We start from the raw sequence: 26,824 nt of genomic DNA, 5'->3' as shown, positions 1-26,824 counted from the left end.
GAATCCCTCCAACACCTGCTCTTTCTCAAATTCTTTCAGCTTAAATTATTCAATCTGCCAAAGGGCCATATTTTGGGATAGCATGTTCTGAACCAGAACCCTTTCAGTAACAATGCTTTCCCTTTACTCCAGAGAAACTTCAATAATGAAAATAATCCTGAGATTGTGACACTAAATGTAATTTAAAAAATATTTTAGGTTAAGAAACCAGAACAAATAATTTCATAAATATAAGGTGAAATGCTGAACTCAAAGTGTCAGATATGATTTATTTAAAGAAATATATTAATACCCAAAATAAGCTAACAAAATAAGAACAAACATTACTCAGTTAATGGGAGTATACATAATGTGGCCTCTGAGGAAGATTTCATGAAATGGCAGATTAGGATTGCTATATTTATTAATTGAGAAGCAATTGTCTTATAAACTAAATAACAAAAAACAATTCTCACTATCAACAATAAAAATTGCCAAAAATTAAAACACTCATTTCAACTAATATCCAACACGGGCAGCCTTTTTAAAATCAGCTTTTTTTAGGTTTTAAAATATACTTAAATGACAAGATATGTAGTTCTGATAGAATACTTTAAAATCTTGAATTACATTTGCCTACAAGTTTAGAAATATCCAATTAGAAATAACTTATAACAACTTAAATGCTTCTGGCTTCAGCTTTGACATGTAGAAAACTTGGAAGTTGTTACCGCTGTCCTTACAACATGAAAAAAATGTGGACAAACTGATATTCATGACTATTCTTGAGCTCCTCAGAGAACTGAGGTCTCAGGACAAATTGCCACCCAGAGATCTGAGTGGACAGGTTTATCCAGAGACACACAGGTGACACTTGCTACTGGGGAACAGAAGCTGCAGGAACAATAAACTGGTAGGAACACTGTCACGGTAATTTTGGTGGATCGCTGGAAGCTGAACAGGGACCAAGGTAAGAGTGAGAAACTTCTGGAGGCTGCAGTCTTAAGAGGGTCCCACATTTTCATGGGCTTTGATTCTCATACCTGTACTAGGTTCTCACTGTGAAGATCCAAGAAAGATTGTGGTGGTCTTGGCAGGGGAAGGGGGAAGAGAAATCACCAGGAAATAAAACAACAGTTTTAACCATAATGAGGGACTCCTCTCCTGTGGAAAGGACTTTTTTGGAGCCTTATCCCAGCTGGCAGAAGAGAATTCCTTCCCCTCCACCCACCTCCAGCCTTCCTGTTTCACTTGAAGAGGCATAAAACAAAAACCAGGGGCGCCTGGGTGGCTCAGTCGGTTAAGCAGCTGCCTTCAGCTCAGGTCATGATCCCAGGGTCCCCGGATCGAGTCCCGAGTTGGGCTCCCTGCTCAGCGGGGAGCCTGCTTCTCCTTCTTCCTGCTGCTCCCCCTTGTTTGTACTGCCTCTCTCTCCCTGTCAAATAAATAAAATCTTTAAAAAAAATTAAAACAAAACAAAACAAAAAACCAGAAAATCCCCCAAAACATAGTCAACAGGGATCAGGACTTCAAGGAAATAGATTCATACAGCTGCAGGCATGGAAAGGAGTCCAGGCTAGAAGGGAAGTAGGAGAAGCTCTACCACTAGAGAAAAACTTGTGAAGGTCATAGTCCAAGGACAAAAAGGCCCACTAAAACGCTGAAATGTAAAGATTATAGAATGCTTCCCATTGCCCCTATCATACCACCACACCAACAGGGTTCCTATATAACAGTGGATGACACCTGTAAGTTCTGCAAGGAACAGACTTTCTCTGCAGTGGCATACTTAGGGAAGCCCCATGTCAAGAGGGAAAATAAAACACAGACCTTAGAGGAATTTGTAGCTCCTGGCATCTAGAGCGACAGCAAAAATTAGCATAAAGCCTCATACTAATGGCCTATTTACCTCAGTTTTAGTTGTTCATGCATATCATATTCACCTTTCAACAAAAAATTACAAGGCCTACCACAGGCAAGAAAAAAACACAGTCTAAAAATGACAAAGCAAGGGGCGCGTGGGTGGCTCTGTCACTTAAGCATCTGACTCTTAATTTCAGCTCAGGTCATGATCTCAGGGTACTGAGACTGAGCACGGAGTCCCGAGTTGAGCTCTGCACTCAGCGGGGAGTCTGCTTCTCTCCTTCTCCCTCTTCCTCTGCCCCTCCCCCCAGTCACACCTACTCCCCCAATAAATCAATTAACCAATCAATCAGTCAATCACTCTTTAAAATGACAAAGCAAATGTTAGAACCAGCTTCAGATATGACACAGGCTTAGGGAATATCATGCAGAGAATTTAAAATAACTATGATTAGCCTTTCTGCACTATCTAGAGAGGTCTATACAGCATTGTTCTGGGTTCCCGCTGTAACTGAAAGGGAAACTTTCATAGTATCTGGAGTCCTTGATGTCCTGCAAATGAAGAGGGAGGATGTCCTCCAATTGCTTGCAGCAGGAACCCACTCAGGTGGCACTGACCGTGACTTTGAAATGGAACAGTACATCTAAAAAAGGAAAAGTGATGGCATCTATATCATCTGAAGAGACCCTGAGAGAAGCTTCTGCTGATGGCTCATGCCATTGTTGCCATTGAAAACTCAGCTGATGGCAGTGCCATATTGTCTGGGAATACTGGCCAGTAGGCTGTGCTGGATTTTCCTGCTGCCATTGGAACCACTCCTATCGCTGGCCACTTCCTCCCGGAACCTGGAACCAGATCCAGGCAGTCTTCCGGGAACTAAAGCTTCTGGTAATAACTGATCCCAAGGCTTACCATCAGCCTCTCACAGAAGTGTCTTACGTTAACCTGCCTACCACCGCTCGGTGTAACACAGACTCTCCTCTGCAGTGCGTGAACACTGACATCCTGCAGAACAAGGGAGCTCACTCAGTGGGTCTGCTGGGGCTGCCCGCCAAAGTACTGCACATGCGCGGCAGCATCTATGAACATCCATAGGAGGTCATGTCTGATTTCTCCTTTTACAGAAATCCTGAAAAGAGATTGAAAAGGAAGAGAAAAGGGGCACCTGGGTGGCTCAGTCGGTTAAATGTCCGACTCTTGGTTTCCACTCAGGTCATGATCTCGTGGGTCGTGATATTGAGCCCCTTCGAGGGGCGAGGGGCTCTGCCCTCAGCAGGGAGTCAACTTGAAGATTTTCTCCCTCTGCCCTTCCCCCCACTCGTGTGCTCACTTGCTCTCTCTTGCTCTCTCTCTCAAATAAATAAATCTTTAAAAAAAAAAAAAAAAGGAAGAGCAGATCACTGCTGAAAAGGCTATGTGACTAAGGAGGAATTTCAGGGTGAATAGACTGCTCCAGCTCCTAAGTTCACTGCTCCTCAGCCCAAGGTCACAGGCTGATCTGAAGGCAGGTGTCCTCTGTGCCTACCCAGCAGTTATCCACTAAAGACTAGAGCGCTCAGCCTGCCACTGAGGACCGGTCTGCATGTCTCACTGCTCTGGCCACTCAACGGGTAAGAACAACCACTGAGTGGCCTTAAGTTGTTCATCCACAGACTCTCAGGTAGAAAATGGAAATAAGGTTGAAAGAAAATAAAGTTTCTTAAAAAAATTCTTTAATAAAATAAAATAACTGACTAATATTGTAGCAGTCCTAATAGGAAAAATGGACAATATGCAAGAATGTAGAGGTGATATAAGCAGAGAAATGGCAAATCTAAGAAGGAATAAAAAAAAGAAATGCAAGGTATCAAAAGCACTATGACATAAATGAAGAATGCTGCTACGGGCTCATTTGTAGATGTGACATGACTGAGGAAAAAATCTGAATTTGAGGATAGATCAATAGAAATAATTGAAAGAATCTAAGGGTTGAAAGAGACATTGAAAGTTGTCTAGTATATTTACTCATTTTACTTCTGAAAAATTGGATTAAAAATATATTCTCTTTTCTGATGGAATGTCAACGACATAAACAATCATCTAACTCTTGCTGTCAAGACTTTTGCAAATAGAAGCATATAATTTTAACAGAACTAGCATAGATGAAACAACTTTAGGCATTTAAATACCATTTGCCTCTAAAAAGCAAGGCAATAGACAAGTTATCAGCAGTTATTATTTAATTAGGAGAATTAGAACAGGATCCTACATTTTTTGCACTAGTGTATAGCATCCTGACCAAATTTCTTTAACATATTTGCATTGTCATTCTTTGACTCAATGCCCTACATTCTTTATGCTATATCCTTTACACTTGTCTACTGCTACTTTGATCTTTTCTAGGATTAAGGATCAGTTGTCAAACATTAAAACTAAAAGCTCTTATTAATGACCCTGTCTCTTTGGATTTTAGTATTTAACATCCTTTCAGTCAGTGTTCAATTTCAGTTCTGCTGTTCCTGTTTGCACATTTTCATAACTTGTTTCCAAAGATTCATTATGTTGAAACATTTAAGGTCAAGTTACTGCTAAGTGGATTTTTTATATATATTGTAATGTCAGAAGAAGAATAGTGTAACAGTTTAAGATTATTAGCTTTACCTACTTTCATTGACTGAAATTGGTGTTTGAGCTCATATTTACATATTTCATATGCTTATATTTCATTTCTTATATATGTAAAATTCTGTACTGGTGTTGAGGTTCCTGGTTGCTCTGTCTTCAAGGCATGATTAGGCTATAACTATATATTAGAATTACTTTGGAAGCTTTTTAAAAATTCTGTCATTCAGGCCTATTTGAAGTGGGGCCTGTTTGAGCTGGGGTCCAAGCACGAATATTTTTAAGAGCTCCCCAGATAATTTTATTATGTAACCAAGATTAAAATTATTGAACAATATAGTAAGAGAAATATAATGCAGATAAATTTGAAAGTGATAGATAAGATCGTCACACACACACACACACACACACACACACACACACACACACTCATTGAATTTCAGAGGACAGGGGGTTCATTTCCAATGGAGAAATTGGCAACAAGGATCTCCGAGCTTAAAGGTCTGTAAAGATTTTGGAGAGTACTTCCTGACTAGATGGAGATGCACAGGACACTATGACTGAAAGAAGGCAAAGAAATATATTTGACAATGACCTTTTTGGATGATGTAGAAAAAAGATGGATTCAGAAGAGAATACTCTATGGAATTGTGGAAAATAGTTGAGACAGAGATCCCAAACTGAGAAGACCTTAAAAATTTTAGGATGAATTTCAGGTTGCTATCATTATAAGGTATTTCTTAAATAGTTTTTTTTTTTTTTTGGTATTATTTAAGTATGCAGAAACTTAAATCCATGATTCTGTTACCTAGCTTAAGCATTAAACATTATCAATGCAGTTGAAATCTGAGTGCTTCCTTCCCTAATAATAATTGTCCCACCCTCTGCAGAGGTAATTATCATCCTAAATTTGAGATTTATTATTATCATGCATTTCTTAACACTTTAGATACACAGATGCTTATGTTCCTAAACAAAATATATTTTCCAAGTTAAAAAATACATTGTAAAGTATGGAAGAGAATAAATATGGCACAATGGAAAAGGTGTTTCAGGATATTGGGCCCAGCAGCAATATAGAGGAGTCATGAAGGAAGGACTGGTTTCTGGGAGAGTAGCTGTTGTTTTGTGGAATTGGGCCCCGTGGACCATCCCCTCATTGCTAAAGCGCTCTCCTCCCTAGCCTTCTCCTCTACGTCCTTTTAGACTTTATTTCTACCTCTCCCTTCTTTCTCAGTCTCTTTCATGGCCTCCATTTTTTGTCCACTTCTTACAGCTCTTACTTTGCTGAGTAGACTTCTAGGTCCTTAATACACAAATACTGATGACTTCCAAGTCTGTTTGGTCAACACGTGTGCCTCCTCAGTTCCAGGCCCGGATTGCTAATTGCCTGTCATTATCTAGCTCCAAAACCATTTCCACCATGTCCAAAATCAGTCTGTGTGCCATCTTATTCTCCTCCTGCTTTATCCATCCCCTTTATGATGTATTTCCTCTCCCTTTACTTTCTATCTCTGCAAATGATTCCCAAGATTTGTCTTCTAACCCTAGCTAGAAAAATGAGAGACTTATCCACACTTCTCCCTAAACATCAGTTGTGCCCACTAATTAATGCCACACCTTACGAGGCCAACCTCCTTCATCATACTTGTATTGTGCCCCTCCCAGTTCTCTTCACTGCCCTAATCTCAGGGTCTTTTTGTCGCTTTTCTACTCTGAGTCTGTAAACTTATCTCCCCAGCCCCCATCTTGTCCAAGTCATACTACCTGTGTCCTATCTACTCTCATCCTCTAGCTTCTACAGAGGCTTCCCATTTTGTTCTTTTCAGCCCTAATTAGGATTCTCCAGAGTTGATGCAAAGACAACCAGTGGTACCGAATTAGGGCAGATGAATCTTTTGAGGAGATGTGAAAGAGTTGGGTTCAAAAACACGGACCCTTTTTAGTCTTCTTATTCTCCTATCCTGCTGCTAAGTAATTCATTCACCAAATATTTTTTATTTGATAAATTTCACAAAAAATAATTTATACATGTAAGGTGTACAGTGTATTACTTTAACATATTTATATATTGTAATTTGATTGCCACTGAAGCAATATTTATCACATTACATCATTATAGTACAGAATTATTGACTATATTCATTATACTGTCTATTAGATCTCTGTGGCTTATCTACTACTCATTACAACTTTGTACCCTTAAATGCCATCAGTATTACCCCCCACCTCCCTTCCCAGTAACCAACATTTTACTCTTCCATTGTGTATGTATATCACATCTTTTTTTTTTATCCATTCATCCATTCATTTTCTATCCATCCATCTGAGTTGTTTCCATGGTTTGGCTACCATTCACCAAATATTTATTGACACCTACCATGTGCCAGACACTCTTCTCTGTGCTATTTGTATTAACTCTTTTCACTTTTACAACAACTGATGGATGTAGGTAATAATATTATTCCCATTTTGCAGATGAGAAAATGGTATCAAATTACCCAAGGTCATAGCTTGGTGCAACCCAGAATGAGGACTTGAACACAGGCAATTTGACTCTAGAATTTTGTCACTCAAAGCGGAATTCTTGGACCAGCAGAATTGTATCACTGGTAATGTTCTTAGAAATGCAGATCCTGTGCCCCCATTCTAGTCTTACTAATCAGAATTTGACTTTTTATAAGATTCCCAGGTGATATGTAGGTTCATTAATGGTTGAAAAGCACTGTTTTTGAGTCTGTGTTTTTAACCATTATATTGCCCCTATATATCAAAAGTTGACTCATTCCTTCTTCTTCAGCCACATCAGTTGGTTCTTCTTTTCATGGGCCTGACGAAAACAAAACTAACAATCCCAAAACCTTGCCCCTTTTGCTTTTCACTGAAGGGTTGATAGCAAGATGAATGTTATGTATGTATGCTCTGAAGATGAGCCCCCTGGAGCTGAGCTAAGCTTCCTCCTTTTGTGGCTGCTTCTTCATTTGTCCTCAGTGTGGCATCTGATACCCTCAACAGAGTTAAGATGGGAAATTAAGAAGCTGGAACTTTTCTGGCCAGGGGAAATATGAGCCTGTACCCCTATTAGTTATTATTCTAATCAGTTCTTAGTGTAGGTGAATTTTATAGCTCCTAAAGAGGATCTGAGGGAATGATGTTCAAAATAACCCCTGGTCACTTCATGGTTGTCCACAGTTGATATGAATTCAGAACCAGTTGCTAACCAAGCAGGAGGAAGAAGTAAAAGCAGCTACAACTTGGAATCCAAGTAGCAGGGAAAGCTCAGGATCAGATGGCCTAATAACCCTAATTGACAACACAACCTTAACAGTCAAAGTGACATGTATCTTCTAAGTTAATATGTAGGTTTCAGAAAAAAAAAACAGTAAATCACTCAATCTTCCAAAACTCACTCATGGAGGCTTCCTGGCCAGCCTCACCCTTGGCTCCTTATCTACCTGGAAGCTGTTTTCAGCACATTGTTGGATCTCTCACAAAACGCTCAAAACTCTGTCAAGCTGTAATGAGAAATGGATGGTTTGCTAAGGTTGTGCAGAGAGAGGGAGAATGTGTCATGTTACGTACCACCCCGCAGAAACTTCAGCAAAAGCTTCATTAGACATAAGGGCTCTTTATGTTTTTCTTTCTCAAATGTTTCCTTCCCAATCTAATTGGTTTTCTTCCCCTTTTCTTTTTTCTTTCCTCCTTTCTTCTTTCACACAGTATCTAGCAAGCCGCTGTTTTGTTACTAACATCAACTGCAATCCCAAGTTTAAGGAACTGAAGCAAAACAAACAGGGCAGTTCAAAAAAGTAATGCATTTCCTAGCTAGCTTCAGGAGCCACTGCATCCAACTTCATTCTCAGGACCCTTTCAAACAAAAAGCAGATCTCTTGGGGGGAGGGTGTGGGGCGGGGTGTTTAAAATAACAATAGACACCTTCTCCATATGGCTACATTCTCCTCTCTTGCAGCACTTCTTCATGTTTTTAATAGAACTAGGAATAAGAGCCTTTATCCTGTTGGCAAAGGGCAGAATGGACATGCCATCTTCGATGTTCCAAAGACAAGGTGCCTGCTCTTCGAATGTGTGTATTTATGTGACAAGCATTTGAAATAGGTCTTTGTATCACTACAGTGACTCTGGGCACCTCACCCTCAATCAGAGAGGCCTCACTTATGTATAATTTTTGTACATTGGCTTTCCACATGATATTTCCTAGGAAAAGGAGCTCCCATTCTAGAAGTAGTTCTAAAAATATTGAGAACAAGTAACAGACAACATAATGTCTTATAAGCTCAACCTTCTTCGCCTGGTAAAAGGCTCTAACATTATGTGGCACCATCCTTCATGCTGTGCACCAGCACTCTTGAGGTTCCCAGAAGCACCTGATGCATCAAGTTTCTATGCCTTTGCTTGTGCTGTTCTGTCCATTCCGCTGGGAGCAATTACCTCCATTTGGGGTACAATTTGTGTCAGTGCTGTTATGAAGACTTTATTATCTTAGTCTGTTTTGGCTGCTGTAACGAAGAGGCATAGACTGGGTGGCTTAAACAATAGATATTTATTTAATCATTGTTCTCAGGGCTGGAAGTCCAAGTTCAGGATGACAGCATGACCAGGTTCTGAGGAGAGCCTTCTTCTGGGTTCAGACTCCTGACTTCTCATTGTATCCTATGGTTGAAAGAGGGTGAGGGCGCCTGGGTGGCTCAGTTGGTTAAGCGACTGCCTTCGGCTCAGGTCATGATCCCGGAGTCGCGGGATCGAGTCCAGCATCTGGCTCCCCGCTCGGCGGGGAGTCTGCTTCTCCCTCTGACCCTAACCCCTCTCACGTGCTCTTTCTCATTCTCTCTCTCTCTCTCTCTCTCTCTCTCTCAAATAAATAAATAAAATTTAAAAAGAAAGAAAGAAAGAGGGTGAGAAAGTTCTCTGAGGTCCCTTTTAGAAGAGCACGAATCCATTCATGAGGATTAGTTCATTCAGGCGGGCTCTGCCCGCACGACCTAATCACGTCCCAAAGGCCTCCACTTCCTAATAACAAAACAAAGAGGATCACGATATCAACATATGAATTCTGTTGGGGGACACAAACATTTCCATCCGCTACATTGATCTTCCCCGTCAGAAGTGATCACATCTGCCTTTGTCACCCTGAACATACTCATTTCATTGCACTTATCCTCGCTTTGTATTTACCTTTGTGTTTTTTCTCTAGTAGAAAATAAGCTTTCTGAGAGCAAGGACTATTGTCCTTATTTGCTCTTGAACCTCAGGCCACTGCCTGGCTAATGTAAATATCCTTTGAATCTTTGGATGAATATTCATTTGACTGTTTATTTCCAAACTTAAATGACAACAGACTTTGATGAAAGGAAAGCAGTGTAGGTGTATAGTCCGCATTAAGGCATAATTCTGCTTGAGAGGAGTTAGTGTGTCATGGGCTCTTTTTCCACCACTTTTGTATTCTCTTCTTAAACTGTCTTGGGTAAGTATACAACCTTAATAGTTTAGTCAGAACTAGCATCAAACGTGTATTACAGGATAGATGTGTGATTTTCAACTACTGTATAAAGTCTGAGATGGCTCTCTAAGGTCTCGAAAAAAAGACTGAATGAATCCCAATTTAAAAAATTTTTCTTGAAAGTCTCCATTCTGTTGACAAATAGAATTGTTCTTAATTAAGAATAATTCCAAACATCTCCAGCTATACTGTTGACTTTTAAAAAAAATAAACTTAACCTCCCCACCATCAGAGTGTTTGTAAAATTGGCATATATATGCATAACATGATGATTAGCTGATAGCTGTCTTGTAGAAGTGTCATTAATGATCGAATGTAGTATCAAAAACAAGAGGCAATATTTCCCCTGTGTTACAAAAATCAATTTAAACTTTAAAAATATGGTTAAGATGCCAGGAAAAATTGGTAAGCAATAAGAAAGACTTCTAAATTAATTCCCATTCTAAAAAATAGGACATACATTTGTGTTTGAATGTATGTCACTAAAACGGGATGCCTCACAGCACAAGAATATTGTGAAAAATTATCACTGTCTTTTAAAAATAAGAACAACCTAAGTTAAGGCAATAAATTAATGCAGAATAAACCACTTATACCCTGGATTTAGCACTGACCTGAATTAAAACTTTGAGATTGTTAGAATTATTTTTCAATTTTTGTGAAATGGGAAAAATCTATTTCTAGCTCTATGATTTATTCATATTTGTTGTATGACTCACATTTACGATTAAATTGGAGGCACTGGCTGGTTATTCATCAAGATACAAAGAGAAGGAAAAAAATCTGTTGATCACCTTAAGAATAGAATTAGTAAAAAAAAAAAAAAAAAGATTAAGATGTGGAAAATGAGCAACTACTAATATACTATTTTTTTCCAGAATATGAAAGGAAACTATTTAACTTTGTAAATCCAATAAATGCTGCTTGTGTCACAAAATATCGGCAGAATATACTCACTCAAATGCCAACTTTATGTTCAGGAAAGACCAAAATATCAAAAAATAAAAACAAGACATCTGAAAAATCTTTATACCTCCAGAGAGAAGACAATAATTCCCAACCATGTACATTTTACTTGCATTCCACAACCACCCAGTTTAAGAACGAGAAAGTGTACTAAGTTTTTATTTAGCTGAGTTCAGGAATAAGAATATGTAAAATTCCCTGGATTTTCAGTTATCAATCTAAATATAGTTTCTATATCTTATTTTTGGCTTTGAGACGTCCCTGAGTGCAACTTCTTGTCATTGTTTTCTTTTTCTCATTTTTTCCCAAAGAGAATATCAATATTGAAACTCAGAAACCAATTTTAATTTGTTTTAGTGCACGTCTAGTATCAGAGAGGTTTCTTTTTAATATTTAAACACATTAATAAATATTTAAACAGCAAAGTACTTGTGCTGGGTAAATTCTAACTGAAGCAAGATGGAAACTATTTTAGTGTTCTAATGTTACTAACCATAAATTGGGGCTTTTTGATGTGTGTGTGTGTGTGTGTGTGTGTGTGTGTGTGATCCTTGCAGTCTATTCAACGTAAAATATTTTCCACATTAATTTTGGTTCAAGTTGAACAAACAATATAACTAGTTGGAAAATTAAGATGACTCTTCTTAAAACTTTTGTTTAGCTATATGCTTTTGAACAAAACACAAATCTCAAGAGGAAAGTAACATCCTTTTCATATCCAAATTTGTAGTCATTGGTATTTAAGTCTGCTTTTATTTTTCTTTTGCTTATTTTGGATAATAAATTAATATCTCACCATCAAGCATATAATTTAGAGTCTTTAGAGAATAAATATTTGCAAACAAAATGCTTTGCAATTCTGTTAACTGTTCAGATAAATATCAAAAGTAGGAATAATGAGAAGGCTAGAATTTTATGAGGGATAGTCATTTCCTCCGTCTTTAGGACCAAAGTCCCAGTGTACCAGCCAGTTCTGTAGGAATTTTATATTGTAAATTACCAATAAAACAAATTGTAAACTTAGATTGGTAGAGAATGTGGATTAGATTGGATTTGATGAAATCAGTGTTGTTCTAGTACCGAACTGCCCCCATTGAATGTTGGAAGAGCCTAGTGCACATGCAGATTTTTACCAGTGTCTTCCGTCTACTGAAATGCTTTGAAAGTATGTGTGGGGTTTTTTTCCTCTTTATCTATTTCACCCATCCCCCGCCCACCTCCCCTCTGGCAACCACCAGACCTAATCTCATGGGCCCTGTTCCAGAGAGTTAGAGCCTCTCTCTTTCCTTCCCTCTTGAAGGAGAAAACTGCCAGCCTTGCTGCAGCCACACGGAAACGGATTCTGCTAACAGCCATGGAAACTTGGTCGAGGACCTCGAGCCCAGGGGAGACCCCAGTCCTAGTGACTCCTTGCTTGCAGCTGTGTGAAACCCTGAGCAGAGGACCCAGGGAAGCCCGCTCCTCACTCGCAGGAAGTGTGAGATAATACAATGAGTTATTCTAAGCCCCTGAGTTTGTGGTCATTTATGGTGCAGTGTAGAAAACTAATGCCCAGGTCTCTGGAATATCATCGGTAACTATGACAGTTTTGTATCATTATATTTATATAAGTCTGTATTTTCACACACTTCTTGAGAGCTGGATTCCTCTCTGGTTCTCTTTGTGTTTTCCTTCACTTAGACACAAGAATTCCTTGAATATTCTCTGAATGAATTAATTAGTGGATGAATTCCTTCTTGTAGTACCCTGGTTCTTTTTCTGTTCAACCCTGCTAAGAAACTGCTCTTTTCATCTCCTACTTTTATTGCTTCCTCTGACTGTTCCCAACTGCGGAATGAGTTGTATCCATTAACCAGCTATGTTTTGGTTATAATTGGCAAGCATTGGAATTGCAAAGTCTAGTGAAATTTTATCCCCTCAGGCTTGGAAGTCCATGTGAGCTACTCAAATTAATGTATCTTTCTTCATATTCAACCATAAAGACATCCTTCCTTTGGGATGCCATCACCTGTCACTTAATGATTGTTAGGAAATTCTTAAAATGCATTTCTCGTAGAAATTTTCCAATTAGAAGTACTACAAGATGCAATTACCTTATATTTCTGATACTTAGGAAAAACTGGCCCAGTCAGGGCTCCTTGTTATAAGTGACAGAAATCAATTCTGCCTTTAAGAAAATAGTGTGTTGGAAACCTACTTGGCAGCTGACAGAATAAAACGTAGCAGAGAGAATTCAGCTTGGAAAATGAATAGGAACTACAGTGTGGGGAAGGTTAGAACTCCAGTTAAAGAGATGACCTTCAAGCCAGTGCAGTGTGTTGCTATGTCCTTGGCTTGACAGTAGACACCGCTCATGAAGCCCTCACGGCTACCACCTTCCCCTTACCCCCACCACTTCCACCATTAGAAAGAATTCTAAATTGTCTCTTTCTTGTCTCACTACCTAGAGAATCAGTGAGCCTGGGGGAACATCTGATTGGCAGAGTTCATTCTGTGGCTCTGAGAGAGCAAGTATCTGCCATTTTTTATTTCTGTGGCAGTATGTGGGGCCCTACCTCTCATTGAGACACAATGGTCAATTGCCCAAACGTGGGGTTCAGATAGTGGGCTGCCTTTACCCCAAAACATAGCCTCTGATACATCCAATACAAAGTGTTGGCATTTTCAAGAAATAAGCTTAGTTTGATTGTATTGTTGATAAAAATGTGAAGCAGATATGAGGTGCAAGAAAAACTTGAAATAAAGTCAGACAATTGTATTTTGTTATTTTATTTTACTTTACTTTGCTTAAGTAGGCTCCACATCCAGCATGGAGTCCAGAGTGGGACTTAAACTCAGGAGTCTGAGATCAAGACCTGAGCTGAGATCAAGTGTCAGATGCTTAACTGACTGAGCTACCCAGGTGCCCCTAAACTCAGAATTTTAAAACATAACCGTAAGATTATTTAATGGCCAAGTGTATGGTCACTTTGGGCAGTAGTTAGATAAAGAAGATAACAAAATGGTTCTGGAGACTTCCTGTCTTCCCAGAAGTTGCTATTCATATACACAGCTGTGGATGATTCCAATTGAAATGATGGTTCTGCAATGTTCAAGAAGTATGATTGCCATTCTTGAGGGTATCCCCGCCCCCTGTCCATGTCACCTACTCACCAGCCTAACTGTTGTAGAGACTCTATCAACAGGATTTTCTGCTCATCACATGCAGGTAATTGGATCAAAAAAAAATACAACAGGTTCATGATCTTTTACTTCAAGTTTCTGTGAGGGAAATGTTCAGTTTTTGGTAGGCTGGGACCTGAGGATCCTGCTGTCAATTACTTCTACTTCATTTTTTTTCCACAACGCTTATATCAAATGTCACCTTTGTGAAACCTTGCTTTATTTTCTCAGACTGAGTCCATTTCTCCTTCCTCTGACTTCCAGTAATTTATAAATAAATTTGCTTATTAACATCTAGTATTGTTATCTATATTCCCCATTTTCTCAACAGATTGTGAACTGCATCAAAGTAAAGACCATCTTATTTAGCAATAGTTAGGTTAATCTTATTCCTAGTTTCCTCATTACCTTGTACACTATGACACTGTGTTTGTAGCTGACTCCCCATCAAGCTATAAGGTTTTTTTGGGGTAGAGAGTGTTTTTTTTTTTTTTCTTTGTCCATGGTACTGAAATTCTAAAGAGCCAATAAGGTGGGATCATTTGTTTGCCTTAAGTGGACTTGTCATAAACAAGATGTATACTAAACTCCCATTTATTTGGCAAAATTACCATACTTTTGAAACTCGTGTGTGTGTGTGTGTGTGTGTGTGTGTGTGTGTGTTTCTGTTTTTTAGAAGTTAATCCTAATATGCTATGTTGAAAGACAGTTAGCATTACATCACTTACTCTTTGAAGATGGAAAAAAAATAAATGTAAGGATTGAACACAAGTCCTTAATAAAAGAATGCATATCATTTTCATCTGTTATTGTTCTCCTGACAAAGATCTGCATACGTGAGTGCTAAATGAATACCCACAATGTGCCCTTTTGAATTCATTTTGAATAGTGTTGGCAAATGAGGCAGGGTTGCAAAATACATTACCCTGAGTTAAGACCCTGGACTAGGAATTAAAAGGCCTGATGTCTTTATTTTTTAATTCAATAAATATTTGCTGACGTATTATGCTAGGTAAAAATTTTAACACAACCATATACTTGCTGTGTATTGTTGGTAAGTCACTCAACCACTCTGAGACTAGGTTTCCACATTTGTAAAATGAATATAGAGTAGGTCCTGTACTGTCTCATAGCATAGTTAGTGAGAGACATACTGAATATTCAAGTGACTTATATATGGTAGAACACTTAAATGCAAAGTTATTATATTTATTGTATTTGTTGTAACACATATAATATAGTAATATATTAGTGCAATAAAATTATATTTATTAAATAACACTATGGTTATCTCCTAAAGCCAATTTCTAAGTACCATCATTTCATTACTGCCAAAATATTATGATAACTTATAACAATATGCATTTGAATTGTCTTTTACCATTTTCAGGCCACTTTCAAATAATTCATCTTTGATCCTTTCAACAACAGATCTTTCATTTCTTCATCCATACATTTCTAGGGCTCTACTTTTCTACATGGTAATTTATACACCTAGAAATAAACTAGTTTTTGAATGGTACTTGGATAAGGAAGAAATTATGATTCAATTTAGTTCTACTTCAATTTCTTGAAGGATCACAATAGTGATACATGATACCTGAGAGACATAAAGAGCTGTCAGATCAGTTTTATTGCTAGTTCTTGCAAAATGACTGATGACGATGGAAATCTAAAGCAGTGAGTCTCAACATTTTTGATCCTAGGACTGCTTTACACTTTTAAAAATTACTGAGGATCTCAATGAGATTTTATGTCTGTAAGTTATATCTACCAATCTTTATGGTATTAGAAGTTAAAACTGAGAATTTTCAAACATATTATTTCAGTAAAACCAAGAAGCCCGTTACATTTTAATGTAAATATTACTTTTATGACAATAACTATATTTTTCAAAACAAAAAAGGTGAGAATAACGAGACTGCTTACATTTTTGCAAATCTCTAATGTCTGCTTTAACAGAGGACAACATAATTCTTTAATCTGCTTTACTCTATCTGTTACCATATATTGTTTGGGTTGAAGTATAAGAGGAAAATCTGTGTATATATACACAGATGTATAGTTGGAAAAGGGAGAATCTTGCCAGCCTCCTGGAAGGGTTTTGAATACCTCCAGGAATCTATCAACCCTACTTAGAAAATGGCTGGTCCACAGTGTAGGGAGTTTAAATGCAGAAGCTTTGAAGTCAGACAGACCTCCTACCTGGGTTCCCACTGGTTTAATATGTTTTGGTTGTGTGTCCTTGGGCAATTAACTTAATAAGCCACAGCTTCTTCCTCTATGAAAGGAGTGTAATAATTCCAATTTCATGGGGCTGTTATAAAGATTAGGTTGTTTGAAGTGTGAAGTGTTTAGCATGGGCCTTGGCACATAAGTAAGTGTACAAAGAGTAGTAGTTGACTCTAATGTATCATAGACTGCTTCCTGTATTCCCCTCAAAAGAGAAGGCCTAGAATAGCCATTTCAACTCACCTGACAGTATGGCCAGTCTTGGAGCAAATGTTCTGAAGTTGAGACCAGTAGAATCTAATTTTAAAATATGCTATGCTGGGGGTGCCTGGAAGGCTCAGTCTTTAAGCGTCTGCCTTTGGCTCAGGTCATGATCCCAGGGTCCTGGGATCGAGCCCCACATCGGGCTCCCTGCTCCGCGGGAAGCCTGCTTCTCCCTCTCCCACTCCCCCTGCTTGTGTTCCCTCTCTCACTGAGTTTCTCTCTGTTAAATAAATAAATAAAATCTTAAAAAAAAATGCTACCTTGTTTTTATTTATACAGCATTTATTCCCAGTCAGTATTTCCATATAATTATGGATGTTTATAACCCAAACTGAAAGCCATGGTATATTTCAACAGTACCATTTAACTAACCTTCACATAAAAAAATACCATATGTTGTTCTTAATGAAAGACAGACCAAACTAATATGTTGAGACAATAGATTATTGTTTACATATCTCATTTTATAAAATATCAGATATACTAAATATACTAAAAACATTTCCTGAAAGCCTGAAAACTATGAAAGGAGATTTTAAAAATGTGTTTTCATTTTTGTTCATAAATTCTTTTCAATTACACTTAATGAGCACCCATTCAGTATGTCATTGTGCAGAACCCAAAAATGAGTAGCGGTTCTGCCTAATATTTAAGGTTTTCCCTTTGTTCTGTTTCAACTTGCTAATAACATTGCTCATCCAAAAATAAATTTTTGATTTGCCATATCTCTAGTATGTATTTTTAAAAGTTAAAGGCATTTACATCTGACCTTTGTGTCTTTTCTACTATCCAAGAAAGAATACAAATATTCACGAAGGGTCCGAAACTAGTGGTAAAGTAGCTGCCTAGGAATAACTAAGCAAGTTCTTTTGTACATGATTTGATATTAAATTATTACAGAAATGTCAATGAAATAGTATCTTCTTAGACTGTAAGATACTGTAAACTGACCTCATTTAACTCTGCTTCATGTCTTGTTTTTCTAGACTAAGAATATTCAACCCCAGTTGACTAACTCTTTTTGGTGCTCACCTAAGGGTTTTAACTTCTCAATGTACAGGTCACAAGGAAAACCTAATAATAATCATAATAATTATAATTATAATAAAAGCAAGAACTTGCTTACTTTTACTATGCACTCACTTTGCACCTTATGGTGTTTTAAATACTTTATATGTACTTAATCATTTAATCATCAAAATAGCCCTATATTTTTTATTCTCCATTTTATAGATGACAGAACTGACCCAGAGAACATATGTCAGTAAAGGTAATGTCAGAAAAACATAATACTCCCTCAATATTTAAATCAAGGGATACTTAATCCAAAGATTGGTTATATCGGTAATGAAAGAACTAAGAAGCCAAACAGAGACAGGGAGTTAAACCAGTTTGGCAACAGCAAGAAATCATTATGACTCTTAATGTGTGTGTGGGGGGGTGTTGGAAGGAGTCAAGATTTCCAAAGCTCAGGGACCCACCTCACCAGGAGGACCTTGAACCAGGGTAGACCAGTTTGGTGAGAGCTGGACCCACCGAAGAGCTACAGCCCAAGGAGAAGCTGCCCAAGGAGAGAGGAAGGAGAAGGAGAAATAGCCTGGATTCTCTTTTTCTCTCACCCTCCAATACCCCACCTATGCCAAATCCATTCTGAAGCCAGAGAGCATGGGACATGCATGGATAGTTCTTTCCGTGATTCAGAGCAAAGCAATGAAGTGCAAGAATGTACCGAAAGCAAATAGGCAAGGATTACACAGAAGATTTAAGCAATTTGCCCAAGATTACAGAGCTATCTGCATCTGGGCTGTTCTTTGGGATTTGTATATATGTAGCAATCATGTGCTCTGAATCAGGTACTCTATCCCCCGAGGGACAGAGGTCTCAGGAAGTGACATTAATCACTTTTGACTACATACTTTTCTTTGTCCATATACATGATAGGATACCTTCAGGGAAATGTGTGCCTACCATTGTAGAAACAGAAGAAAGGTAAAAAATGAGGAAGGGTATGGGAACTCTAAGTCATTTTCAGTGTCAGAGTACGCTTTGGGGCTTGTTCAAAGTAAGGGGAACAAGTGATTCATGCAAGAAATCTGTACTTTTGTGCTGACTCTCAGTTGATAAAGTATTGCTTTTTCTCCATATAGACCTTACTTTCAAAGTAGATCTTGCAAATAAATAGTTCACATTAGATTGAATTCCTTTTTCAATTCACAGAACTTTTTCCCCTAAAACTATTCCGACTAGAAGTGTCAATATTGACAGAAAACGTGGAGGTACTATTCTTTAATGTTTTAATGCATCTCTTACTAATCTAAGGGGTTAGGGTATAGGGCAGGAAAAATGGTATTTGATAGTACATAGGTATGAAGTGTAGGATTAAGCAAAGTAGATTGAATATGACTGTTATGGGCCAAATTGTGTTCCTTCAAAATTTATATGTTGAAGTCCCAATTCCTAGTACCTTAGAATGTAACTGTATTTGCACATAAGTTCTTTAAGTGGTGGTTAAGACGAGGCTGTTAGAATGGGGCACTAATCCAACATGACCTTATAAAAAGAAGAACACACACCAGGGAAGTGCGTGCACAGAGGATCAACAATATATGAAGAGGCAGCAAGAAGGTAACATCTGCAAGCCCAGGAGAGAGGCTGCAGGAGAAACCAGTCCTGCTGGGACCTCCATCTTTGACTTAACAGCATTCTCAACTGTGAGAGAATACATTTCTCTTGTTTAAGCCACCCGGTCTGTGGTATTTTGTTATGGCTGCCCTAGAAAATGAATACGCTGACCAAAGAAGCAACATCTGGAGACTCTCAGTGTATGAGGTACCACTGACAGCTGGAGATACCAATATTGATATGCTTTGTCAGATAAACAATATGGCTGTCAGGACCACAGAACTGTCCAGTTGCATTGAGAAGTTAAGAGTTAGCCATGCCCTACAAAAACATAAATAAACTTGTTTCTCTCCTTCATGACTGCCCATTTAATTCAATAACATTTTATTGTACATGTATTAGGCAGATAGTACTCTTACAGGTTCTAATTTATGGGCACCTTATCAGTGAATGGTACCATTGTGACATCATGGAAACCTCCTCTTTCAGTGATTGTTTATGGTTCCCTTATTGGTGGAAATAAAATCATCCTAGAATGTCAATAGACCTACAGAAGGAAAATAATTCTGTTCCTCCTCAAGGGGAGAGTTAGGAACCATTCTTTTGTCATGGAAATTGTTCAAATCTACACTGTGGTTGAATGTTTTTCTCTTACTCATGCCTTACAAATGTGCTTTGGCAACATACTAGACTTTTGGTGTTCAGAAATGGATATTCAAACTCGTTCTAAATAAAGAGAAATAGTCAAGATAGAATACCAGTTTCCTTGGTTCACACAAGGCACAATACGGAATATTGTTAGAAATATCATTTTGATCCCACATAGAAAAACAGACTTGCTGTTAAAAACTAAATTTTAAGTTTAATTTTATTTTTTATAAAGATTTTATTTATTTATTTCAGAGAGAGAGAGCACGAGAAGGAGGAAGGGCAGAGGGAGAAGCAGACTCTCTGATGAGCAGGGAGCCCGACTCGGGGCTCAATTCCAGGACCCTGGGATCATGACCTGAGCCAAAGGCAGACGCTTAATCAACTGAGCCACCCAGGTGTCCCTAAATTTTTAATTTGAATGAAATCTGTCACTTTAAGCGTTTACCTGCACGTCAAAAATCCAGAGTAATACAATTTAGGAATTATTAAATAATATTCTAAGGTTATATACTTGTAATGACCGTACATATTAAGGCTGACTCATGAACAAAAAACTGACATTGGGACATATTGTTAAAATGAATTAGGATATCTGGCAATGTGTCATATGTGCAAATTTATCTGAAATTTTCAAATTTCATCCTCTATTCATTCTAATTGTATGCTTTCTAAAAAAGAATGCATATAAGGACACTTGAAATTTCCTTCTCATACAAAACAATTAAGATTTTAAAATTTTCAGTAGGAAACCATTAGAAGTAAGCGGGAAATAAATGATCAAAGTGCCCAAATATGACTACCCTATAAAAAGATATATCTAATGATTATCTAGTAACCACTGGTAAAATAATATTTTTATAGAACTAACAATTTAACTCAGAGGAACATTGATTGCCAAATTCTTGAAACTAAACTTTAGTATATGGCAATATCCTTTTTTTAATTACAGTACTGGATACTTATGTTAAATTTAACTTTCTTATATTCAGATGTCATGAACTGGAAAGAGTTCTTTTTTTTAATCCATAATACAGAGAAACATGAAGATGATATGTTGGAAAGAACTTTGGTCTGTAAGTGAGGTAAAATGGGCTCTAGTTTGCTTTCTTTGGCAGGTAGCCTTCTTTGGGTCTCAGTGTTCTCCTAACAAAATTGTGCATTCTATCAGGACTGTTGGATTATTTCTAAAATTCTGTATTTCCAGCCACTTCACAACTTTTCAAATTCCTCTGGCAAAAACATAGGATATCAATAAAATAACATTTGTGATATGTCAAAATCAAATGAGCAAATACATATGAAGACTCAAGGGAAAGATCTCAAAAGGCGGTTGAATATATCTGAGGTTCGGAGTAAAGATGGCTGTAAAGTGCAGAGCTTTGTTACAAAATATTAAGAATCACTATCATCCATGAATATTATATAAAACCAGACAATATTTCAGTGATCATTTACTAAGCTTGCTTTTCTTGCCATCAGTTTAAAAATTATACCCGGATTTGCATATGTGTGTATTGCATTTGTGACAATTTGCTTTGATTATTCTACCCCCTCACTGCCGCACCCTCACCTCCTATGCCCAGATTAGCTCGTGAAGCTCAAGATTTTTTTGAGGGTAAAGATCGCTTTCTCGATGTTAAGTTTTTCTTGCAGTTCCATATACGGTCAAGTATTCCATGCCGGAAGGTTAATTGCTACTTATTTGGCAACTGGTATATTAGAATTATGTACCATCTGGGCAGTGGTATTTTTGTTGTGTTGTGTGTTGTATAGACCATATTTCATTTTTATCCAATCTTCGGGAAATAAACCTTATTTCTCCAGAGCCTGGTAGCGTTTGCATGAACGAAGTAGACGGAGAATGTCAATATTCATTTATGTAATGATTAGTTAAGGAGGAAAGTATATTCTAGCATAAGGACTTCTGACAGCCCTTTGCTTAAATCACACTTGACTTTTCCCTTCGGGCAAGTTTACTGCTTGTGAAATTCCTAGAAAGGCGAGCGGAGAGGACCGGAGACATAGAAAGGAGCCCGGGATCGGCACCCAGCACGGTTTTGGAACGTTACCAGGCTCAAGGGAAAAGGTTATGTCTTGGAGCACTTCGGAAAGCTGGCGATCCGACAAGTCCTGGGCACAGAAAGAACGCTGTCCTTCGGCCTCGGCTTGGAGCTTCGCAGAGCGAATGGCAGGCATCGCGCAACCTGCCGCAGGGGCGGCTCCGAGACAAGGCCCGCGGGGCGCGCCTTCGCCCCACCCCGGGAACGCCGGGCCCGCGCAAGGCGGGGCGGGGCCGGGATTGGGGGGCGGGGCTCCAAGGCGGTCCGGCCCCGCCCCACCCCACCGCCCCGCGGGTCACAATATAGGGTTAGGGCGGCGGGCGGGCGGGGCTCGGCGGGGGAGGAGCCGCGGGGCGGGGGAGGTGACGGCAGTTGCGGGAGGGGAGGGAAGGGGAGGGGAGGGGAGGGGAGGGGAGGAGGAGTCGCGGAGGGAGGAGAACAGCGCCATTCCGGGCCGCTGCTCCCTCCGTTCCCTCTACCTTCCCCGCTGTGGCCCGCGAGCCGCCAGCGAAGGAGCGCGCGCGCGTGACGCGGCCCGGCTTGCTCGCGCCCTCCCGCGCCCCGGCGTCGGCCGCCGGCTCATGGCCCCGGCTGCGGCGAAGAAGCCGCGCTGAGGCGGGCCGCGCGAAGTCGTGGGGCCGCCGCCGTGGCCCTCGCTGTCCGCGCCTCGCCGCCAGCCCGCGGTGCCCGCGCACGCCGGCCGCCATCGCCTTCGCGCCTGGCTGGCGGGGGCGCTGTACTCCCCGGCGGTCCGCGCGGCTCCCTGGAGCTCGGCGGAGCGCGGCTGGCAGGGCCGGCGGAGGCGCGAGGAGCTGCACACCGCCGCCTGTGTCGCCACCAGCGCCGCGGGGGCCATGACCGTGGAGCAGAATGTGCTGCAGCAGAGCGCGGCGCAGAAGGTGAGGCGAGTCCGGGAGCCGGCGCGGCCGGGCCCCGCTCCTCCTTCCGACGTGCTGTCCTCACCCGCCTCGGCCGGGAGCTCCCCGGCCTTCCCCCTCTGCCACTCGGGCCTCGGCTGCCCGGGGCTTGCTTCCCCGCCGCCCGCCGCCCCTGCCGGTCGCCTTTAGGGGCGTCGCGCCCAGTGCGACGTTGCGTGTGGGAAGTGGTGTGTAGTTAGTGGGTTTCAATCCACTTCCTTCTTGCCGATTGTTTTCTTGCAGCAGAAAGTGCCGGCTATGTATTGAGAGCGACCCTCACATTCCTACACTCCTCTTTAGGGCTTCTGAATTAAACTTTATTCACTTCATCCCCCCCTCCCCCGCTTTTTTTTTTTTTTTAAAGAATAACCAGTTGTCATCCTTCCCGCACACAATTTGTATTTCGAAGGTGGGAGCATTCCAAGCCTGTTATTTTGTAAAAGGGGTCTCCACTGGAATTGAATTGCCTGCCTGGCGGAGCAGGTACATTTACCAGGTGTACTTTCTGTAGAAGTAGAGAATTTGGTTTGTTCTTTTTCCTTTTTCTGTTTTCCTTCTCTCTGAATATAGAAATTGTCCCTAAGAAAGGAAGCCTTTCTGACTATGTTTATTCCAGGAATCTTTTGTCCCCTTTTGACCTTATTCCATCCTTCACCCTTTACTCTTGCCTCAGTCACATACTCAAATGGTCACTCACTTAAGTAAAAAAAAATAACATCTATGTGAAGCTTCAGGTTTTTTATGGTGAGTGGTGAGAGATGTTTCTTTTATTCGAGATTTTGTTTTCAGAATCTCAAGTGCATTATCATGGCTTGCACCATATCCTGAAGAGTTGTTGGCTATGACTTTCTTTCTTTCCTTTTTTTTTTTTTTTTTGGTCATTTTGTGAAAAGCATTTTGGACAAAAGGAAAACATTGCCTTAGTCGTGTTGGAATTTGGGGGGTAACTAGAGTTTACCGTGAGCAGCTATCAAAGCTGTGTTTGGTTTATCAGGGCGAGTAATGAATGCCCCACCCTGTTGTAGTTTTGGCGTAGTTTGTATCCTACCTGTGCTTGGTCTCAGACTAAGGCCTGCATTCCTAAAGTGGGCTATCTATACACTCACTGTCTGCTAAGTTTTTGCTTTGAGATTATTTTTAGAATTCTATGATAGTACTTGAGGTAATTGAAGATGCTCAAGAATTTTGGAAAGCAAGGGTAGTGCATTGTTATTTTAGGCACTTTGGGAAAGTTGTCTTTGGAATTCTTGTGCAAGTTAACTGTTACTGGTAAATTCAGAAGATTGTTGCAGACTGCAATTTATTGGCAGTGAAATAATTCTAGATTTAATAATGGGAGTTTAGGACAGTTTATCTCCTAATCCTCCTCTTCTGTTTTGAATACCTTAAACTTTAGTTTTTGATGTTAAGTATGTGATAAAGTGTTAATACTTAGAGCAGGATCTTGTGTTCATATGTATGCTAAGCAGTATTTAATAAGTTTGGTATCATTTTTGTTTATAGTTCACTTCAGAGTTGAATATTAAAGCCTGATTTGTTTGAAAGTGGGAAATGTGGCTTCTATTTTTCACATCTTTTAAATTTGAACAATGGCAAGAAGTTTGTGCTTTTTTTTAGTTGATTTTGACTAAAGTACTTCTTTAGCATAGAAGCAGATAATGCAGGTCTGCCTGGTTCAGAGGTTTATGCATAAAATTGTAGGGTCTAGAATCAAATTACTGAAAATGATCTTGGCCATCAAATCCAGTTTCCTAGTTTAATGAGCCCCCTCCTTACACAAAGGGAGTAGTTTTTAATCCAAAATATTACCATTATGATGCTATTGTTAGTGTGTGTATCAAATCATTTTAGAGATATTGGTAAATTTTTCTTAGAGCAATATTATGCATTTATTTTTATACTTCCATAATGGTATTTATGGGTTTTTTGAAAAGAAACAATGTTTGCTTTTCACGTTAATATACTTTTACTCTGTTACTCATATATAACTTTTAAAAATAGTAGGTATAAGTACTTTAAACCATCCACTACAAATAAATTGGTAGATTTAAATTCACCAAATTAATAACTAGGAAGGGGACTATAAGCTAGTAACTGGGAAGTGACTTTCATACTTTAGAAGAAACAAAAGTGAAACTCTTTGTTTTCACTTAGAAACTTTATGAATTATCAGGAAAACAAGAAGTGTCTAGTGCATATCGCATGACCAAAATTTTAGCCTATTTTCCGCTCCCCTTAAAAAAAATGTGTATGTGAATACACATGCATATTAGTTTTATGTATGTAGTTCTATTCTGGTGGTTGGAACAGTTTTCTATATTTTCAAGATTTTTTTTTTCTTTCAGAAGGATGATTAATAATTTTTTTTTTTTTTTTAAAGCAGCACAACACAAAGCTTTCATAGGTCTTTTGTTCACCTGCACAGTAGCTTGTCACGGTATAAGGCAAGGGGCTGGCTGTCTTTTCCTCTGATGTGTTCTTTGCTTGATTGATGAAGTTTGGCCATGGCGGGAGTTATCAGCTGTAGTAAAACTGCAGAAAGCTGCTTTTCTGAGGTTTAGGCGATACAGATTAGGTAGAGTTGGTCAAATCCTGTTCATAATTTTGGTCTTGAACAGGTATCCTCAACATTTGTGCTTGATATTTTACCGAAGTGTAGCATCCTTAGATCTCAAAAATTTAATACATACATAATAGCTTCAGGTCCCAAATGAGGATTCTTTAGGGCAGTGATAGAAGGCTTCCTCCCAGGGACCAAATTGATTTATAGAGGGAAGTGAGTTGGGTACTGTTACATTAAATGCATCCTTCTGAGTTGAATAAAATACAAGATTCATAAAGGCAGGTATTTTGCCTATTTTGTTTCACCCTAGAGCTTAGAATGGTTTCTTGCACATAGTAGGTTTCAGTAAATATTTGATGAGTGAAATAATGAGCGAATATTTTCTAAAAGGAATGTAAGTGTAGTAGTTATTTTAGTTTCCTAACTGAATCTCAAGATTTAATTATTGAGAAACAGTGGACTACTGTTGGAATAAAGGCTGTGTAGTGAAAAGACTGAAGGGTGTGGGTTGGGTCTAAATCACCTTTCTCTGACCTTGGGCAAGTCTTTAATTGCCTCTGAATCTTCCCTTAAAGCCTTAAAGTTAGTATGATTAGACATGAGCAACTCTTTTAGATCTGAGTGTTTAGTGGAGCTAAGCATGCATTTATTGCTGGACAGGGAGGACAAAAAAATACTAGAGGATGAGGCAGAAGGAATTTTATGAATCAGCGGTCAACTTTCACTTAATTACAGTGAGGGTCATGTGGTACAGATGTCACAGATCAACCAATTTTAAGAGTTAAAGCAAAACTTGGAAAACAATACTGGCTGGATCCAGGGTAAATTTTTTAGTTAAATTATGTAGTATTTTCTAATTTAGTTATCATTTAAAGTTGTAAAAACACAGTATAGCATTTCAAAGGACAGTGAATGTTATGTAAATCACTGTAAACATTGCATAAAAGGGAGGTTCTTTGGTACTAAATAGTTGATTAAGTTGTTGTTAGCATAAGACTTGGTTTGGGCAGAGACGGGATCCAGCTGCTTATTTCCTTATTCCTCCATCTCACCTAATTTCGATTTGTATACTAACATTGTATCCAGCTGCCTTAATGAAGTCTCATCAGTTTTAATAAATATTCTGTTGATTTTCTTTAATATTCTATGTATATGGTTCATGTCATTTGCAAGTAATTCTCACTCTGACTTATTCCTTGTTAATACTTCTTTTTTCATTTTTTTATTGCCTTAGCTAAGATTACAGAATACTGCTAGGATTAGTGTTAGTTTCTGTTATGTATTGTTTCATTATGATATGGAGATTTCCTTACAGTCTTTAATGTTTTGAAATAAGATTTAGATGTTAATTCTTTATAAAATGCCTTTTTCTTTTTCCTAGTTCAATGACCGATGTGCTAATTTGTATGTCAAAAATAAACACAA

The 26,824-nt window shown here is 39.0% G+C and overlaps 1 protein-coding gene and 1 pseudogene across 5 annotated transcripts in view; both read left to right on the top strand.

Annotated features, from left to right (window-relative positions):
- Window positions 1-2,289: 2,289 nt before the first annotated feature.
- Window positions 2,290-3,480, top strand: LOC112834039 (small ribosomal subunit protein uS2-like; annotated as a pseudogene).
- An 18,852-nt stretch (window positions 3,481-22,332) lies between these two features.
- USP25 (ubiquitin specific peptidase 25) overlaps window positions 22,333-26,824 on the top strand; it is a 126,687-nt gene continuing 122,195 nt past the window's right edge. For 2 of the 5 annotated variants that reach the window (XM_025872728.2, XM_073891814.1), the window contains exon 1: window positions 22,336-22,818. In XM_025872728.2, coding sequence (XP_025728513.1) covers window positions 22,774-22,818 — 45 coding nt within the window. In that variant the 5' untranslated portion in view covers window positions 22,336-22,773. Of the gene's footprint in view, window positions 22,819-26,824 lie in introns of all 5 variants that reach the window. The other 3 variants (XR_003208538.2, XM_025872736.2, XM_025872744.2) reach the window with 3 other exon arrangements.

The sequence above is a fragment of the Callorhinus ursinus genome, unplaced genomic scaffold, assembly GCF_003265705.2.
Source record: "Callorhinus ursinus isolate GAN/ISIS: 27379988/994484 unplaced genomic scaffold, GSC_fseal_2.0 scaffold1, whole genome shotgun sequence".
Classification (NCBI taxonomy): Eukaryota; Metazoa; Chordata; class Mammalia; order Carnivora; family Otariidae; genus Callorhinus; species Callorhinus ursinus.
This window is presented reverse-complemented; position numbering and strand designations above follow the sequence as displayed.